The sequence below is a fragment of a genome, unplaced genomic scaffold (assembly GCF_019419815.1).
Source record: "Pyrus x bretschneideri cultivar Hongxiangsu unplaced genomic scaffold, Pyrus_bretschneideri_v1 Contig22, whole genome shotgun sequence".
Taxonomy (NCBI): Eukaryota; Viridiplantae; Streptophyta; class Magnoliopsida; order Rosales; family Rosaceae; genus Pyrus; species Pyrus x bretschneideri.
The window spans coordinates 994,981-1,013,575 of record NW_025999524.1 but is presented as its reverse complement, the minus strand read 5'-3'; the positions used below and the strand labels follow the sequence as shown (position 1 = coordinate 1,013,575).

At 35.2% G+C, this 18,595-nt stretch overlaps 2 protein-coding genes and 1 long non-coding RNA gene across 4 annotated transcripts; 2 read left to right on the top strand and 1 right to left on the bottom strand.

Annotated features, from left to right (window-relative positions):
* Nucleotides 1-1,436: 1,436 nt before the first annotated feature.
* On the top strand, nucleotides 1,437-5,537 carry LOC125477802 (probable BOI-related E3 ubiquitin-protein ligase 3). The gene is made up of 5 exons (XM_048585273.1): nucleotides 1,437-1,774; nucleotides 1,892-1,957; nucleotides 3,761-3,939; nucleotides 4,140-4,501; nucleotides 4,917-5,537. Exons 3-5 carry the CDS (start codon nucleotides 3,834-3,836, stop codon nucleotides 5,472-5,474), a joined length of 1,026 nt encoding a protein of 341 aa, XP_048441230.1. The 5' UTR covers nucleotides 1,437-1,774; nucleotides 1,892-1,957; nucleotides 3,761-3,833; the 3' UTR covers nucleotides 5,475-5,537.
* A 3,376-nt stretch (nucleotides 5,538-8,913) lies between these two features.
* Nucleotides 8,914-12,756, top strand: LOC125477861 (ATP-citrate synthase alpha chain protein 1). 2 transcript variants are annotated; one of them, XM_048585368.1, is made up of 13 exons: nucleotides 8,914-9,070; nucleotides 9,186-9,292; nucleotides 9,680-9,856; nucleotides 9,981-10,142; nucleotides 10,300-10,380; nucleotides 10,558-10,609; nucleotides 10,695-10,809; nucleotides 10,929-11,010; nucleotides 11,494-11,589; nucleotides 11,699-11,800; nucleotides 11,982-12,098; nucleotides 12,209-12,325; nucleotides 12,439-12,756. In XM_048585368.1, exons 2-13 carry the CDS (start codon nucleotides 9,194-9,196, stop codon nucleotides 12,508-12,510), a joined length of 1,272 nt encoding a protein of 423 aa, XP_048441325.1. In that variant the 5' UTR covers nucleotides 8,914-9,070; nucleotides 9,186-9,193; the 3' UTR covers nucleotides 12,511-12,756. The 2 variants fall into 2 exon arrangements, with proteins under 2 accessions (XP_048441325.1, XP_048441326.1); XM_048585369.1 differs by having other exon boundaries at nucleotides 8,918-9,070; nucleotides 9,182-9,292.
* A 3,840-nt stretch (nucleotides 12,757-16,596) lies between these two features.
* On the bottom strand, nucleotides 16,597-18,394 carry LOC125477827. The gene is made up of 2 exons (XR_007258727.1): nucleotides 17,869-18,394; nucleotides 16,597-16,835 (listed from the first exon to the last, which is right to left on the bottom strand). It is a non-coding gene; the product is annotated as an uncharacterized LOC125477827 (long non-coding RNA).
* Nucleotides 18,395-18,595: the final 201 nt, after the last annotated feature.

Sequence of the window (18,595 nt, the reverse complement as noted above, 5' to 3'; positions counted from 1 at the left end):
TCCGTTGCGTCTCTACACTCTAATTCCGTGAATGATGCGGTTGATGCTGATGATGGCTCCTCGTCTGTCCGCTCGCCCGCCAAAATTACCCGCCAACAACAAAGCGGGTGCGTGGGGTCCGCTATTCTGTGGGGGCCCATCCCATTCGGTCAGCCATGAGCTAGCTAAAACTAAAAGCTCTAGTTGTACCCCCAACCTTCCTCACCCCACCCACACCCCCTTCCCCTATTTCCCCCGCTTTTAATATTTTTCAACTAACTTCTGATCCATGGCCCCCTTCCCCCCGCTCTCGTACTAATTCTACCGACCCACGCGCCACACGACATATAATGTGTACCCCATCCTAACAATAATTAACTTTTTTTTCTTAAAAAGGAGATCAAAGGTGGTTTTACCACCGCAGTCTATTTTTTTGGAGGTTGAAATGACTCATAGAGATATTTTAGTATTTTTTTAGTTATCATCGTGTGATTCACTAACATTAGAAACCAAACTTAGGATGTTTCGTATGAATTACTAGTATGAAATTCGTCACCAATTACTGGACCCCATCATAATAATTCAACCCATTTAATAATTTTGTTGGACGCCCAAATGGAAATGCTATGTTGTTTTACCAAATTGCCTTGTCTTTGTTACCAACCATGAATTGCATCTTCGTCTTGAAAACTACCTTTTTGGTCCGTTATCATCGAACCGTCGTTATTTCTTATAAATATTTATAGGTTTTTTTTTAATTAAATTTATGACTTGGACTCAACAGCCATACAGTAAAAGTTGGTAATTAAGGTCAGTAAATTAGGAACTGTCAGTAAATAAGGTAATAATTTGCGGTGGGAAAATAAAAGGAAAACATAAGGGCGGTAAAAAGGTGAAGCTCCAACAGTAAAAAATGGTAATTAAGGTAAGTAAATAAGGAACTGTCGATAAATAAGGTAGTAATTCGTGGTAGGAAAAGAGAAAAATAACAAGGGTGGTAAAGTGAGTTAGTGCGGTGAACTACACAAGTGAACCACTTATTTTTTCAAACGGTTGCATTTGGAGTGAGATGAACTTTTTCATAAATAATAGAAAAACATTTTATCTTTAATTCTTATCCGTATATTAAGGAGATTATTTTTCTCTATGCTATATGATAGGTTTATTTACTCCTAAATGAGATAATTCATGAACATGAGAAAATAAACTGAAATATAATCAATTATTCTCGCTAATATCTATTTTATGAGTTTTTACGTAGCATAATATAAGTCGCGAATTGAAATAAATATGATATGGGTAAATATATAATATAACTTACCGCACAAATAATAACGTTATGGTATCAACGTAAGGTGTTTTATTTTTGAAATTATCATGCATAAAAATAATATTTATTTATGGAAATTTGAAAGTAAACGAAAATTGAAAAAATAAAGGCAGAGAGAGAACGGCAATCCGTTTGCGTAACCACAAGCACCGAATATGTCTGTGTGTAATGTGTGATTTGGATTGAAATAATAGTTTTTGGGTTTTGGGCACTCTCTCCCACTCTCATCCATCCTCATCCCATTTCTCCATAATGTTCTTGATCCTCCATCTTCTTCCAAACGACAACAGCTCCACTCTTTAATCTCTTCGGTTTCGATTTTCCAGATCTTCCTCTCCCTTTTTCTCTTCCAAATTTCACTTCTTGGTCCTTTTCCTTTCTGGGTTTTGCATTTCACTCCTTCTGGGCAGCTTAAACATCATTCCCCAAACGATCGGTTATCGAAAAAGCAGTGCATTTCTTGAGGTAGTCATCTTCTTTTTCTTGTTTCCTGTTAAAGTTTGGAACTTTTTTTATGGTTTTATTCATTAAATCTTTTTTGGTCGTTTTCTGAGTCTGATTGGAGTTGGCATGTGATTGCAGGATCTGGGATTCTGGGCAAGCACCGATTTTGCTTGAGACTGAATCAAAGAGGATTTGGATATTGAGGTAACTTGTTCTATCTGTGATGCTGCTGCACTTTTTTTTTTTTTTTTTTTTTTTTTTTTTTTTGGGATGTTGATTTTTTATGGATTTTAGCTAATTTTTGTAGGAAAGGAATAAATCTTTTCAGTAGGAGATTAGATTGGCATTGAATTCTTTTTGTAAACGATCTAAAAGATTGCATTTTTTCCCTTGTTGAGATGGGTATCTTATTGACTTTCCATATTTTTCAGGATTTTCCTAACCTCTCAACTTAGATAGGAGTTTTCCATTTATTTTCTCTGTTGAATATGATAGCACCGCTTGGCATAACAATCCCATCTCTTTTGTAGTACATCCAATTTATTCACCTGCTGATTTAGCTTCGTTTTGTGTCTTTCGTTCTTGGAATCATCGATATGCTCTGATTTTACCGCATGTGTGTATGTTGTCTATCTATGATTGCATTTGTTGTTGGTGGATGTTATCGGCTAAGCCACACAATGGGCAGCCTAATTTGGTATCAAATTCGCCATCCACGAGATTCGAACCTAAGACCTCTCACTTCCAAGTGAAAAGGAATACCACCAGACCGTAATACTGAATGGCTGAAAGTGTGATTACGTTTATTGGCTGCTTTTTGTTTTTTCCCTTCGGGTCAGGTCTTGAGTAATGTTCAGTTTTCCTTGTTTCTAACTCCACTGATAGGAGATGACAAGCTTTGACTTCATTCTTTCCTGAAATATATCGATCATAATTGAAGCTACAGTGTTTAGATTTACAGCTGATTTAAAATATTGAGACTTGCTGCATTGTGATGCATTGAAGCATTTTGTTTTGATCATCAAAGTTGTTGGATGCAACTGGTTTAGAGGTTTATGTTGTGAATGCTTACGCATATATTATACAACGTGCACTGACATGCTTTCTCTCGAGTTTTTATGTAGTAAACGAAGAGAAGAACCCTAGTTCCTTTCCATTTTGGCTGTAGATTGAACTTGATACCTAGTTTAACACCATCAAACTCATTATAGCTTGACCCAATTCAGGGGCAACAGGACGCGTGTTAAGACAGACGTAATAACTTTAGATGCAAGCTGAACTGTGACTCACTTTTTAGCCAAATATGTGAAGGGTTGTCGTTTTTTTACGTGCATAATGCAGTTTAATTCAGAATCAATATTGCATTTAAAGGCTGTAGATTATGAATAACGGATATCCTCATCCCTAGAGTTAATCGTCTCTCTAGTGTTTCCTAGATTCCCGCATTTGGAATATAAGGGTTTCTGACATGAACGGAAAAGCCATATTGAAGTTTTACTTAAAGTTGTAGACAAACCATTGAAGCGGCATATTCAATTAAAGTCAAGTTAAATGTGGTTTCCAACTTTGCTTAACTATTTCATTGCTTCGTGTTTTTTTCATACATATTCTGGAACATTGTTTTCACCTCTTATACCATGATGTACCCGCTTACCAACTTACAATAAAGCACTTTAATATGTGACTATTGTGAAGAGAATATCCTAATTTGTGTGGAGAAGCCCATTTTCATAATGCACTTGCTCTAAAGGTGTGAAATAAGAAATGAAATGACGTGTCTCTGTATAACTTGGTCTCTCAATATACTTAATTATAGAAAAAGCCATCTATAGTAAGGGTGAGCCTTGTATATGCCTTTTGGATGATTATTTCTTGAATCGAGTAAAAATAAAATGGTTTGATTATTTTTTTATGCACACTGGCTGTTGCTAGAGATCCTTCAAAAGAACCTTGTCTTGGCCATTGCCCACTAGTTCTAATTCAAGATTTAAATTTCCCCTTTTCCAGGTTGATTCTTGCTGTTTATTTTCCAACCTTCGCCAAAAGAAAACAATTGAGGTAGTTTAGTTTGTCTTATACGATGTTGGGAGGCAACAGTGGTAACCCCATGCTTCCTGTTTTTGTGGATGAAAATCGTTACCCATATCCGACAAATGCTTCAAGTCAACTACAGCTGTTTGGAAATGGTAAGTTGTTGTGTCTGCATTCTTTGTTCCGATAAGAACTTTAGAATTAATTTAGATTCATTGATTTTAATCATCTCTACACGTTCATATAAAGTTCTTATCTTGCAACTCAATCTTTATTGAGCATCATTTTTTCCTTACTAGAATTTTTTATAGTTTGACTTATCTTTAAGAAGATGAAATTTCAATTTATGTTGCAGTACAAGCTGGATGTAACGTTGATCCTGTAAATTATTTTGGAACTGAGCATATTACTCCCATGCTTCGGCCTAATAAACGAAACAGGGAAATGGAAGATATCTCAAGACAGCAGAAGCTTCAGATTTCTTTAAACTATAATGTCTGTCCGGATGAAGTTGATCATTCAGCTAGCATTCCAAACCCAAATGCTGTATCAACGGGGTTAAGGCTATCATATGATGACGATGAGCGCAACTCATCAGTTACTTCGGCTAGTGGAAGTATGACAGTAGCACCTTCAATGATCCTATCCCTAGGTGACAATATTAGGACTGAGCTGGATCGACAGAAGGAAGAGTTTGATCAATACATCAAAATTCAGGTACTTATGATCTTCAAACACAAATCTCCATATTTCTCATTTTCCAGCGTATGGTTTGATATGTGATGTCTTTTGGAGTAAAATCGGTATAAATTTTGATTTGTGAATAAGGATTTGCAACTTCATTGTTTTCTCTTTTCTTACACAATTTGAAATTCCAATCTAACTTTGTAGTACAGATATTATGTTTTGAAGATGGCTGCTATTTGTGGTATAACATATCGTCCATTCTCACTATAACCTAGATTAATGATTTATACTCAGAAGTATCGAATCTTGCTTGAATGTTGAACAATCTAGTCCAACAACTTAAAAATTTCGAACAGGTCATTGTGCGTTAACTTTTTTCTGTGTGTGGGCATCATATTATAATTAGTTGCTCATGTAAATCTAACGTTGGATGCTCATCGAACAGGAGGAACACTTGGCAAAGGGAGTTAGGAACATGAAGCAGAGACATATGTCTTCTTTCCTTGCTGCCATAGAGAAAGGTGTCAGCAAAAAGATGATCGAGAAAGACTTGGAAATTGAGAACATGAACCGGAAGAATCAAGAATTGGTGGATAGAATAAAACAGGTGGCTGTGGAAGCCCAAAACTGGCACTACAGAGCGAAGTACAATGAGTCCGTGGTAAATGTCCTGAAGAGCAACTTACAGCAAGCAATTTCACAGGGTGCCGATCAAGGGAAGGAAGGATTTGGAGACAGCGAAGTTGACGATGCTGCCTCGTACATCGATCCAAATAACTACCTGACTATCCCAGCTGGACCCGCGAAAACCGTGTCGAAGAATTACCTTGGGTTGGAGCAAACGGGTTCGAGAACGTGCAGAGCATGCAAGGGGAAGGAGGTGTCGACCTTGTTGATGCCGTGTAGGCATCTGTGTTTATGTAAGGACTGTGATGTGTTTGTCAACGTTTGCCCTGTTTGTGAGTCAATGAAAACTGCTAGCTTCCAAGTGTACTTGTCCTAACTTATGAAGCAACTTAAAAAGGAAAGAAATTAAAATAAAAATTATGTGATGAGGTGTTGATTATATGTGTGATTTTCTCTCTGAAATCAAAATCTGTATGTAGAAGATGTAGTTGTCTTTATAAAATGAGTTATAGGCTTTTGTTTTACTTTTTTTTTTACAGTAAATAAAAGCGCTTTTGCTACTCCAATGCGTTTTTTACTATATTTGATAGAAAAACTTGAAATCGCATTTGGGTTATAGAGGCATTTTTTGGAAAAAGATCCGCCTAATAAAAGCACGTGTTTAAAAAGTGATTGTGAGCATAAGTGCTTTATTACAAAAACAAAGTAGCATATGTAATCCATAATTTATATAGTGGTAAGAATCTAATTCATCCGATATTCTGTCAGCATACCACGAATAGTGTTTCTGCTTTTAATAATTGGATGAAGCACTTAAGCACTCAGGTTAGAATGGCACATTGGCAATGCCGCCGCCGCCGCCGCCACCACCACTATCCTTGCAGCAGCACAAGAACCATTTCTGTATGTCATTATTTCCTCCAACAGAGGCAGGGGCAGCCATGCCATCCACACTAATTAACACACGTCAATAAATACGTACTTTATGGTCTGGGACTCTGGTGGATCTGATTTTTTGATAAAACTAATATTTAAAGTATGGAAAATCGATAAGGAAAAGGTTGGAACTTGGACGCATTGGATTGATGAAAAAGACTCTAACTACCAAGATAATTCACTACTTACTGCATCCTGGGACATTTATATTGTATTCAGAGGGTTTTTGGTTTTCTTCTGCTTTTCAGCTGATTTCTTAAGTACTGGGCTTCCCAGCCACCTCGTGTCGAAAGGCTATGGGCCAATAAGCAATATAGTTCGAAAACATCCAAGGCCAGAACCGCCCAAATACAATCAGTGGAGGTGCAATTGGAAGTTCTCTTCAGTTATAATTTGGTTTCTATACCCAATCACATTAAGCTTCAACGTTCCAAATCAATAACGTAACGTAGGCTGAGTTTAGACCATCGTGAGTGTCGCAATAAGAGTAAGCAAACTTCACTTAGTGAATGACAATTGAAGTTTTAGTCTTGAAAACTTGAGAGGAGCATGCAGATACTTTTTTTGACATAAATATTACGAGGAAGAGCGTTTGAACTCAAGTTTACTCAACACAAGAAAAAATGCTCGATAATCATCAAGCAGATAAACCTATTGATCCTATTTATTTATAACAGCTGCCAAATGTGACCAACTGATTGTGACTCCTGCCTCGTGGCTAACGCTTTCTATATATATGAGAACGGAATTTTGGTAATATTTTTTTTATATAATTTTTTACAAACGTTTTTGTAGGATCTACTTTGTAATGTATTTAACAATCCGAATCGTTTATCTTTTAAAACATCATTCATAGATCGTCTTCTCTCACCTATCCATTGAAATATATATATATATATATATATTTTTTTTTATTGTTATGATTTCTTTGTTGATGAATTCAACTGGAAGTGATGGAATCTCTTGCTTACTAAAACCTTAAACATAATCGATATCAAATGTCAAACCTTTTGTTTTCTTGATTCCACTGCATTTTCTGGGTCGAATAGTATGTGATGCAGTTGCAGCTTGATTAAGACAAATTAAAGAACAATTAAGCCAAGTCAATTATTCAGCAGTGTCAACTGTCCACCTATGAATATGATAAAAAAATGAATCCCATAATTCAAATGTGCACATTAACAAGATAACGACTCTTTTTTTTTTTTTTTAAATGAAGAAAGCCTCACGTTTTAAACAAATCACACCACAATTATTCTTGATATATAACAAAAATAATTGCCTCTTGTTCTCGGTTGATGAATTGCACCAAGTGTCTGATTTACTATAGAATTTAAACTCATTGGTTCATGATTAAATTCTGAAATAAAATGTTTTAAATTTTATGTTTGTACTGAATTAGTGGTAATTATAAAATTACGATGTGTTAGTAGACATCATCATATTAATATATTCATCTTAACAAATCCCAATCGGCAAATAGGAAAAGAAAAATGTTTGTTGTTGCTAACTGGGAGGATGAACACTTAATCGTGACTAGGCAAAACTGAGTCAACTAGGAAGAGCTGCTGTATAGAGTTGACTAGGGGCAAACCTTTGACTGGGGTTGCTAACAATCATCAAAAGATTGAACATTAGGCCATGTATACACATACAAAAATCTGACCCAAAAATAAAAAATAAAAAATACATACAAAAATCAAACAAATATTATAATAAAAGAGCCCTTTCATTTTTTCCTATTTTCACATAAATTTTGTGGGCCTTCTTGAGTGCCATTTCAAAACACCATAAATATTATATAGTACGATGCTTTTATATATAATTCACTAGGCTGCATCATAAAATTTAAACTTATTTAACGGTAATAGATAGAGTGATGAGCATCATTATTACTTAACGGTGATGAGTAAAAATATTTTTTACAATAATTTAGGAAAAAGAGTTTCAAACCCCTGACACATAAGTAGAACTTCAACACCTTATCAACTAAAATATTAGAGCCATTCATACGCAATCACTAAATATCCATTCTAAAAATTCAGAAGTGCTCCTAAAATGTGTTAGTAATGGATGGTGATTATGTATAATAATCTGATTTAAGGGAAAAAAAAAATAAGGAAAATCATCCCTTTGTTTGAAAATAATCACACATCTACAAGTGCGTTTACCCCTTTGTGCATGTGTTTTTTTTTTTTTTTTCGAGAATTGCTAAGGAGACTCTCAAAGTGGAACTCCTAATGGGTTTTATGCCATCTCATGTGTTTGACACAATATTTTATAATGTTGACGTAAAACAACGTTACAGTTGTTTAAGCTTCTCCTTTCATTAGAGAATAACAATACATATGTATGTCACAGATTCTATGTTGCGAGTAGTTGAGTTTACTTAATTGTGGCATCGGACATAGTTAAATTCTCCATAACCTATCCGGGTTCGGAAAGAGTGGATAACCATAACTTACCATCAATTATCTCCTTAAAAAAAAAAAAATACATATGTATGTCAATTTTAGGTTCTAAATAGCATAATATAATAAAAATATTAGAAAAACGATTAGAGTCTGCACATTTTTTTTTTCTTGTGAAGAGTCCGCAAATTTTAGACTACAGTTAGCGGTGTTGGACATTGATGCTCGAAAAAGTACAAAAGATCAACGGTGATGCACACCACAAAAAAAGCAACCAACCGTATCCCGAGAAGCAGTGGATCATTCTTGGGATGAAATTACAAAAACAGGCTGTTGCCGAAGACTCCCCGGTCCAAATCGGTAGGTGCCCGCATGTGTTTGTTAAGTTGCCGCTAAAAATTAAATCAAACCCCACACCAACCTACCCTTAAAAATATCAAAATTAAAAATGGACCCCCTAAATAATAGAAAATTATATTTGCGTTTACAATTTTGGGCAGCTATAAATACACTCCTCCATTGGCTTGTGGAATTCAGTCGTGAGTTTGCTCTGCATCTACCTCTCTACCTAACTACTTCCTCTCTCTCTCTTTCTCTCATCAGAACTAACGCGCATTTTTCAACGGTAAGTTTTTATTTTCCTGCATTTCTGAAAACCCAAATCCCCAGTTTGATCGAATTCAGAAAAAGTTGAGATCTTTGATTGATTTGATTCTTATTTGTGTGGGGGAAAAAGGCAGGTTGAGAAATGGCACGCAAGAAGATCAGAGAGTACGACTCCAAGAGATTGTTGAAGGAGCACTTCAAGAGGCTCGCCGGCCGCGAACTGCCCCTTAAATCTGCCCAGGTGAGTTTTTTTTTTTTCTTTTTTTTTTTCTTCGATTTGTATTTTTTCTCTGTTATGCATTTAGATCTTCAAGTTTCAGAATTTGGCGCCCCATTTCGAACGAAATCATTTGGATATTAATAATTAATCAAACAACCATGTGGTTAAACTGTTGTAAAATGCTAATTATGGTGTGCGTGGTTTGGTTTATAGATCTAATCTGAGCTCAATAAACTTAATCATTCAAAGGTTTTTTATTTTTTATCAGGTTTTGTCCCGTTTGGGTTTTGGTTTTCTTAATTGGGTTGTTTAAGACAAATCTGTTTGTATGATTCCGATTAAGAAGTGAATTTGATGTTTCTGAATATAAGTTCTGTTGGAAATTGTAATTATATTGTGTTTTTATAGATTACCGAAACAACCGATGTCAATGAGCTGCTGGAGAAGGAATCGTGGCTTTCGTCTTCCAAACTCGTTGTGAAGCCTGACATGTTGTTCGGAAAGCGTGGGAAGAGTGGTTTGGTTGCCTTGAATCTTGATTTTGCTCAAGTTGTCGACTTTGTGAAGGAGCGCCTGGGCAAAGAGGTATTTGATCTTCACATTGTTTCATCAATACATAAATTCCTTATGTGTGTTTTGTAGTTGATGATTTTGATCTTCATAAGAATCGAGAATTTGGCTTACGTGTTTCGTTCTTTTGGCGACACAGGTTGAAATGGGTGGCTGCAAAGGACCCATAACAACATTCATTGTTGAACCGTTCATTCCCCACAATGAAGAGTTTTATCTTAATATCGTCTCAGACCGACTTGGAAACAGCATAAGCTTCTCCGAGTGTGGAGGAATTGATATTGAGGAGAACTGGGATAAGGTATTTTTGGATGTCAATGTGTTACCATATTCTTATTCAAACGCTATTCTTTGTTATTTTCAATAAAAAGATAAAAATTCCTAGAAGTGCATCTTCTATGAGCTCTATTCGTCTACCTTAACGCTCCATATTTATAAAAGAAATATACTTTGTGCAGGTTAAGACCATATTTGTCCCTACTGGAGTTGCTTTTACATCAGAAGTTTCTGCTCCACTTGTTGCAACCCTTCCCTTGGAGGTAAGTCTTTTATTGATATGGTATTTCGGTATCATTTCTGTATAGTTTACTTCTGACCAGAAAAAAACAAATAATGTACTCGATTTTGCTTGAGTCAATCATATGCTATCTCTCTTGAGTTCATGTTCGTTTTAGTTTAAATTGGAAATCATTGACAAGTATTATTCTTGAATATAGATCAAAGCAGAACTTGAGGACTTTATCAAAGCCGTATTTGCTCTATTTCAAGGTGTGTTAAAAAGTTTTGGCCGTTCCGTTTCGTACTAGATTGGTAAGAAGTAAGAACAATTTTGCTAATTATCATTCTATTCCAGATTTGGACTTCACTTTTCTGGAGATGAATCCTTTTGCATTGGTTGATGGAAAGCCATATCCTTTGGATATGAGAGGCGAGCTGGATGACACTGCTGCTTTCAAGAACTTCAAAAAGTACATTTCATTCATTTAGTTGTTTTACGTTCTCTGTTTTGTATTGTATATGCCAAGCTATTTACTAGTGTTTTAGCAAACCAATTTCAATACCACCTTACATTATTATTATGTTCCAGGTGGGGCAGTATTGAATTTCCAATGCCTTTTGGAAGAGTTATGAGTCCTACAGAGAAATTTATTCACGGGCTAGATGAAAAGGTACACACAGAAGCCTTCAACTTTTAAATGAGTAATGTATTTATACTTTCTGTTAATACTCAAGTAAATACCCTGTGTCTAGACGTTCCAAATCCTTTTTTTTTTTTTTTTTTTTTTTGTCTAGGAAAGGAAATTGCATCTTCTTGGCACTACCAAGAAGTCAGCTGATTCTTAGTTTGTCCAATTTACATTTTCACTATGTAGCCCAAAAGCCGGGATTCCTGCTGTTATGGTTTATCTAAATGCGTGTTGCTAGGAGTGTATTATAGAGTTCAGAGCTTTCTGACCTTTGAGAAATAAAGGTCCTCTTTTCCCAGTCAACTGGTCTGCATGTACTTCATTCTTTAAATTGGAAACCTGGTCCTTAATGTCTGTCAATTGTAATTTCATATTGGTAATGTTTATCTCATATCATCGGGTGACATGCATTTTAGTAGCCCTGCCATTGTTGATTTATCAGGTTTATTTTTCATTTATTTGCAGACAAGTGCATCTTTGAAATTCACAGTTCTGAACCCAAAGGGACGAATTTGGACTATGGTTGCTGGAGGAGGTGCAAGTGTCATCTACGCAGACACGGTGTGTGTACATAAGATTGAGAAGTTTAACTGGATTTTAACCCTTTAGCTTTTTGACAATTTTTTTCATTGGCATTAATTGCTCACCCAAAATGATTTTCTTTGGTCAGGTTGGAGATCTTGGCTTTGCTGATGAGCTTGGAAACTACGCCGAATACAGTGGAGCACCCAACGAAGAGGAGGTGTTGCAGTACGCCAGAGTTGTGATTGATGTAAGAACGATACATTTTCACTCTTAGCATTGTATTACACTATTACTATGTCCAGTGCATGTTAGAATGCTGCATTCAGTTTTGCCCTGCATCATTATTCTTCATAAAAGACAAACGTCAAGCCACACATGCGTATGCACCTCATTTTTGTTGTTTAATACTAATCTTACGCCTTGTACAGTGTGCAACTTCTGACCCTGACGGCCGCAAGAGAGCCCTTGTAATTGGAGGAGGTATTGCTAACTTTACCGATGTAGCTGCAACATTCAATGGCATTATTCGTGCCTTGAAGGAGAAGGTGAGCTTAATCTTCTAGTCTGAATCCTAATTGTTTTTCAGCGAGTAATGTTGTTCTGTTCTTATCTTTTCGAAGTATGAAAATTGACAATGGCATATTTGACTACTCAGGAATCTAAGCTTAAAGCCGCACAGATGCATCTTTACGTCAGGAGAGGAGGCCCTAACTACCAGAGGGGCCTTGCAAAAATGCGGGCACTTGCAGAGGAAATCGGCCTCCCTATTGAGGTACCAAATATTTTTCAAATTCCATTGATTAGGCAGACATGCAGAGCTCACACTAAACTTTAATAACGAAGAACTTGTCTGACATTTATGCTTCTGTTTGTGTTCCCTTGCAGGTCTATGGACCCGAAGCAACAATGACCGGTATTTGCAAACAGGCAATTCAGTGCATCTCCGCTGCTGCATAAGTTATCGTTCAGATTGCTCGCACCCTTACTGTCTCCTTTCCTTTCATTTTGATTTCTTTTGTGGCAAGTTTCATGTCTCCATTAAATCCTTGTACCAATTACGTTGTTTCAAAATCCTCGACCGAGTTAATGTAGTTATTACGTGCAAATGGGTAAATGGTAGCATGATGAAGCTGTGTGATGGTCTCGTTACCGTAATAAATAAATAAAAAAAACAAAACAAAAACAAATTTACGTTGGCATTCATTTCTGTGCATGTTGGAATCCTTGTTTTTCAAAGACAACAAACTTGCAAAGAGATCCCAGTGGGATAACTATAACTATGGACGTTAAATCTTATAACCGAATACAAGGCAGATTCACTTCACGAAACAAATGCCGGAGGCCAGTAACCGGAAGATGAATAAGAATACTTTTAATATCCTGCATCAATGAACCAACACGCCAAGGAGCGACCCGACAAATGAATCAAAATCTGAGAATCCCCTTCAACAAATAAATTCGAGAGACCAAAACACTTGGTTCAACTTAATTCAATTTTCAAACCACTACCCTCAACCAAGTTTGCTGTTGTAAATATCTCAAAAAATCAGTAAGAAGCTGTTCAACACCAGAAACCTCAGCAGCAAAGTATGAACTGTATATCTAAAATACTATTCGATAAAATAGTAAATGGGCCGCAGAACCCAGCAAAAAATTTAGCCATGCCCTTCTCTTGTGGGCTTGAGTTCGTTCTGATCCACACTCACCTTTGGTCCTCTTTGAAAGCCGTCGGTCAACATGGAAAAAATAAATTTGTATGATGTTAATAAAAATAAACAGGTGGAAGAAAGAAGAGATGTTGAGAAATTCCGGTAACATCATTTTTTCTCTGTGTTACTGAGTCTGGATCTCTGACTCCATATTCTGCAACACGTTGAAAGATTTATGACCGTGTCTGGACGATAATTGTATTAAATATTAGGAAGAATTGTAGCTAAATTCTTAAATGTGCTAAAATTTAAAATTGACATATAATCACGTGAGCACGTAAGACCATCTCTAATCGAAGGATTTAGAGGGTTAGATGGTCGAAAATAACCTGAAAACCGTCTCTAACGGAGGGCTAGATCAGAGGGCTTGTGGAATCTGAAAGGGCCCTACGAAATCTGAAAGGGCTGACCAGAAAAATCATTATTCCTATCGGTTATAACCGACATGAATTCTTAAGCTAAAATTCAAACGCAACGGCTAGCTGACATCAGCTAGTCGTTGCATTTAATTTTTTTTTTTTTTCTTTTAGGTTTTTTGGGCCTTTTTTTTTTAATTCTTAAAAATTCTATTTTGTTTTCCTATAAGTACCTAAACCATTCATTCATCATTCCTTTAAATTTAATTTGTAGTTTTTGAATTTAATTCGTCGTTTTTAAATATAAGTTGTGGTTTTTAAATTTAAGTTGTTGTTGGATTTGAATTTAAGTTGTTGTAGTTTTTAAATTTAAATGATAAATTATGTTTGGCCCTTTGACCCTCGGTTGGAGACAGTTTTGGCCCTCGGTTAGAGACGAAGGCAAATGTGGCCATGTATTGTTCATTAAAATATTAATATCTTAGAGGGTCAGAAGGCTAAAACAAACCTGCTGATCAGCCCTCGATTGGAGATGGCCTAACGAGTAGGGACGAATCCTTTGAGAGCAGCCTCGGGCTGCAGCCCAAGTGACACTTTGAAAACATAAAAATTAACTACTGGTTTAGTCCAACTCATAAGCCCCGAGTAAGTGTTGCGAAGCTTTATTGCTTAACATGATTTACTTAATTGTTATTTAATATTACGATCCAGTTGTATTCTTTTTTACTTGGTAAGCGACATCTCTTAGGTTCAATTCTCGTCAAAAAATGAATTTAAACCACATTATTGCTAAGCACACCCCCCTCTTAGTATAGATAATATTTTTTGTTAAAGAAAATGTGTTTTACTTAATTTAGGTTATATGATTGAGGATTGTGTTGGATGTTAGACCCTAGTCCAAAAGCTAACAAGGCATCGCAGTGAATAAGAATTGTGATGGAATGTAAGTAGGGTAAGGGTTTGGTTAATGTGCTATAGCTTGAACTCCAAGTATAGATAATATACTGTTTATTATTGAAGAATAAGGGATCCTGATTCTATCATATTTGGACTGAGATTTGATAAATCAAATCCTTGTACAATAAGGAATCTTAATGACATTATGGAAGGATTCATTAGAGTAAAGTTAGTGTAAATACTAAGCAAAGGTCCCTGCACATACCACCGAAACCAACACCAAAGAATTCCCCACAGCGAGTTATACAATTAGCCTTTTTTTTTTTTTTTTAAATTTGCATGAACCAATTAGTTTAACAAATTGTACCAGGTTGTTTATGTTTGTTGAAATTATTTTTTTTTTCAATTGTTCGAGTCTTTCAAGTATTCTCATTATATTAAACTTTTATGTAAGTAGTGTATGCTGTACATATTTGCATTGCATGTTGTCTTTTGCTTTTGTTGTAACTTCTTATATACATTTTGAGGAAGAACTCATTGTATCTCCCTAACTGTGTATATACCCTCACATATATACATTGCGCCACAGACGGCCATGTCTTTCTCCACATATTGACCTCGCGTGTGGCTTGTGAGTTGAGATCAACACTTTTTTTGACAAAATACTGCCCAACTGCACAATACCATGCGCGCGCGCACAAATATATACATATATACATATATATATATATATAAGCTAGTATTTGTCCAAAAAAAAATATATATATATATATATATATATATATATAAGCAAGTATTATGATTATACATATATATGCATTGCCCCTTAAAAGAAAAGATTTCTATGTTTAAAAATGAGAAATTAGGCTCCAGTCCTTAATTATTGATCTTCTTTGATTAAAACCTTGTTATTTTTTACTTTTTGATCAAGGTCCTTGAAGTTTGTACACATCAGCATTTTATTATCAGTATATTTCCATGTCAGCTTTTTATTTTTATTTTTATTGAAATAGTTAATTATTGCATTTTTTTATGCGGGACTGCGTTTTTATTCCACGACTGTTATGCCTCAAACGCCTCCTATGCTTACCAAACTGAATTGACACATCCATTCCACCAACTAATCCTGCTCACTTGATTTCTTCCTTTTTTTTTATTTTTGTAACTGCAAATTCCACAATAATCTCACTAAGTTTTTCAAATTCTTCATTATTATCTTTGATATGATGCTTCAAATTCAAGTTTAGCCAAGATTTGAATTGAAGTCATACTTTATTCGCGAGCATTTGAGCGAGCGCAGTTTTTTGCAGAGTAACTTGAAGAATCAACGACAATTCCGAGCTAAAATTCGAGGTTTTTTTTTTTTTTTTTCTTTTCATTTTTTGAATTTGCACCCATAATTCATTTATACTTTTTTGTCCGCAAAGTGGATTCTTGGTGTTATAATTTTCGTACCCATATTTACAAGTAGTGTAGTATCGTTTTCACAATTGGTTTTGCATATGTAAAATAATTATTTTTCAATTTTTTTTGGCATGTATTGGGGAACTTCAATGAGTTCAGCATGTATCTTGTGGTTTTGCAGTGTTTTTCTGGTGCATACCAAGTGTTTGTCGAAATGTTTGAAAGAGAATTTCGTATACGAAAATTTTGTATGCATAGAAACTGTTTATAAAAATTCTTGAATAAGTCTTTTTCTCTATTGTGGTGTGCATGAGTACAATTCAATTTCATTGTATATATTTTTTAACAATGGTTCATGTGTTGATGTGTTGGAAACTACTGGAGTTGTAGACCGGGTACAAATAGCAAATAATAATTGGACATGGTTTAATTCACAGCGATGGCAATGAGTATTTAGGGAAATATGCAACACTGAGAGGCAAGGTAACTGATTTAATAAGTGCGCCATCAACGTCACTTTTTGTAACCTGATCCTTTTGAATGCAAAAATACCTTTCCATAAATGCAGTGTGTTTCACTCTCACACATTTCATACCGGTGTACTTAAGTATGGAACCCATGTTAGGCAAGCCAAGAATTGCGGCTATATCACTTGGTGTTAACCTCGCGTAAATGTCCCCAAACACAAAGAACTTCATATCTTTATTGTACTGCTTTACTATTTTAGCAATATCTGTGTCAATTTTTTTGCAAAACTCAAATGTAACATGACCATCATGATAAGCCTTAAACAAGTTCCAAAATGGTGTTTTTTTTCATCTCTTCGTCATGTCCCGTCTTGAATAAATCCTTCTATTTTTAGGTACAACTTAGCAAAATGAAGAAGGCTTGAACGATACCTCACAGTTTCCTGTACCTATCCAAAACAAAAACATTTAAATTCTTGCCCAAATCTTCATCACAATATTGTGTCCAACTTCCACATGTATTAATGTAACATATTAATAAGGGAACAATATAGTACAATGTACCAAATCAGACCCACATACAACACAAATGTACTCGAACCATCTTCGTGAGTGTAGGTGCAAACTACATCATCAATATAGGCCATGCACCGACACCATTACTAACATTATCAAGTTTAAAAAAGTTTTCAAGATGTTGAGAATATACCCAAAATTAATTCAAAATCCCATCGTTTATCAAAATTTTCAAGGGAGTTTTAACGAAAAACTCACGGTACTATTCATTTTAACGAAAAACCACATTTTTACACTAAAAACTCAATCATGGTACTATTCACTTTACCCTTTATTTTATCTTTATTATTAAAACTCAAAGTTTTTAAACTTTTTTCATTATTTTTCTAATTTTCAAGTTGGTGAAAGGGCCATACACACTTTTGAATGTTAGTAAAATGAAATCATAATCCCATCGTTCAGAATGCACCCCTGCTTACAATGCTTCAACTCTATAAATAATAAATTGTACCCTATACCACCTAGTTTGTACCCTGCTTGTTAATGTTAGTACAAAGAATTTATACTCCCAACATTGAGAATGTACCCCTGCATACAATGCTAGCTGCAACTCTAATGCAATTGAATTCTACCCCATGCCACCTAGTTTGTGCCCTTGCTTGTCAATGTTAGTAAAAATAATTCAAACTCCCAACATTGAGAATGTTACCCTTATACAAACATTCTCATTCCAAAATTTTCATTCAAACATTTCGACGAACACTTGGTGTACACCAAAAAAACACTGCAAAACCATAAGGTACATGCTGAAATCATTGAAGTTCCCCAATACGTGACCAAAAAAATCGTAAAATAATCATTAATATATACAAAATCAATGGTGAATGACACTACGTTCTCGTAAATATGGTACAAAGATTATAACATCAATCAGTATGAGTGTAATTTCAAAAAATGGAACAATACCTCGAATTTTAGCTCGTGAGGGTCTACAAGCCCCCCTGCAAAAAATTGCGCTCCTTCGAATGCTTGGGGAAAAAATATGATTTTGACTCAAATCTTGCCGAAAATTGAATTTGAGGATTCATATTAAAGATAATAATGATGAATTTGAAAATGGGTGTGAGATTATAGTGGAATTTGCAGTTACGAAAATAAAAAACTGAAGAAAATAGAGTGACTATTTGGTGGAACGGATCCGTGAATTCAGTTCGGCAAGCAAATGAGGCGTTGGAGGCGTAAGAATCGTGAAATAAAAACACAGCGAGGATAAAAAAGGGAAGTGTTATTACTATTCCAAAAATCTCATTCTACACGCCTTATAAGTGCATTTTTCTTTCTAAATATAGAAAGTTTGGAGTGTAAAATGAGAATTTTGGAATGCCAATAACAATTCTCTAAAAAAAATACAATAATTAACTATTTTAGTAAAATAAAAAGAAAGATGACATGGAAATATATTAACAGTAAAATGCTGATGTGGACAATTTCAGGGATTTTGATCAAAAAATAAAAAACAACAGGATTTCAATCAAAGATATCTACCAAATAAGGACCGGATACAATCCCTTTTTTAAATAGGGATTAGTTGTGAAACCCACTTCACATTGAACTTCAATAATCTGAACCGTCTAATTTGTAATAGATCATCCTTACAAATATTTAATTCAATCCCAAATCACTTACTCATTTA

Excerpts from the sequence above, each read along its gene's own strand:
- LOC125477802 (XM_048585273.1), top strand. The coding sequence starts at position 3,834 with ATGTTGGGAGGCAACAGTGGTAACCCCATGCTTCCTGTTTTTGTGGAT. Across the intron at positions 3,940-4,139 it reads ACTACAGCTGTTTGGAAATG|TACAAGCTGGATGTAACGTT; the intron begins GTAAGTTGTTGT and ends TTTATGTTGCAG. Across the intron at positions 4,502-4,916 it reads ATCAATACATCAAAATTCAG|GAGGAACACTTGGCAAAGGG; the intron begins GTACTTATGATC and ends CTCATCGAACAG.
- LOC125477861 (XM_048585368.1), top strand. The coding sequence starts at position 9,194 with ATGGCACGCAAGAAGATCAGAGAGTACGACTCCAAGAGATTGTTGAAG. Across the intron at positions 10,381-10,557 it reads TTGCAACCCTTCCCTTGGAG|ATCAAAGCAGAACTTGAGGA; the intron begins GTAAGTCTTTTA and ends TCTTGAATATAG. Across the intron at positions 10,610-10,694 it reads CGTATTTGCTCTATTTCAAG|ATTTGGACTTCACTTTTCTG; the intron begins GTGTGTTAAAAA and ends ATTCTATTCCAG.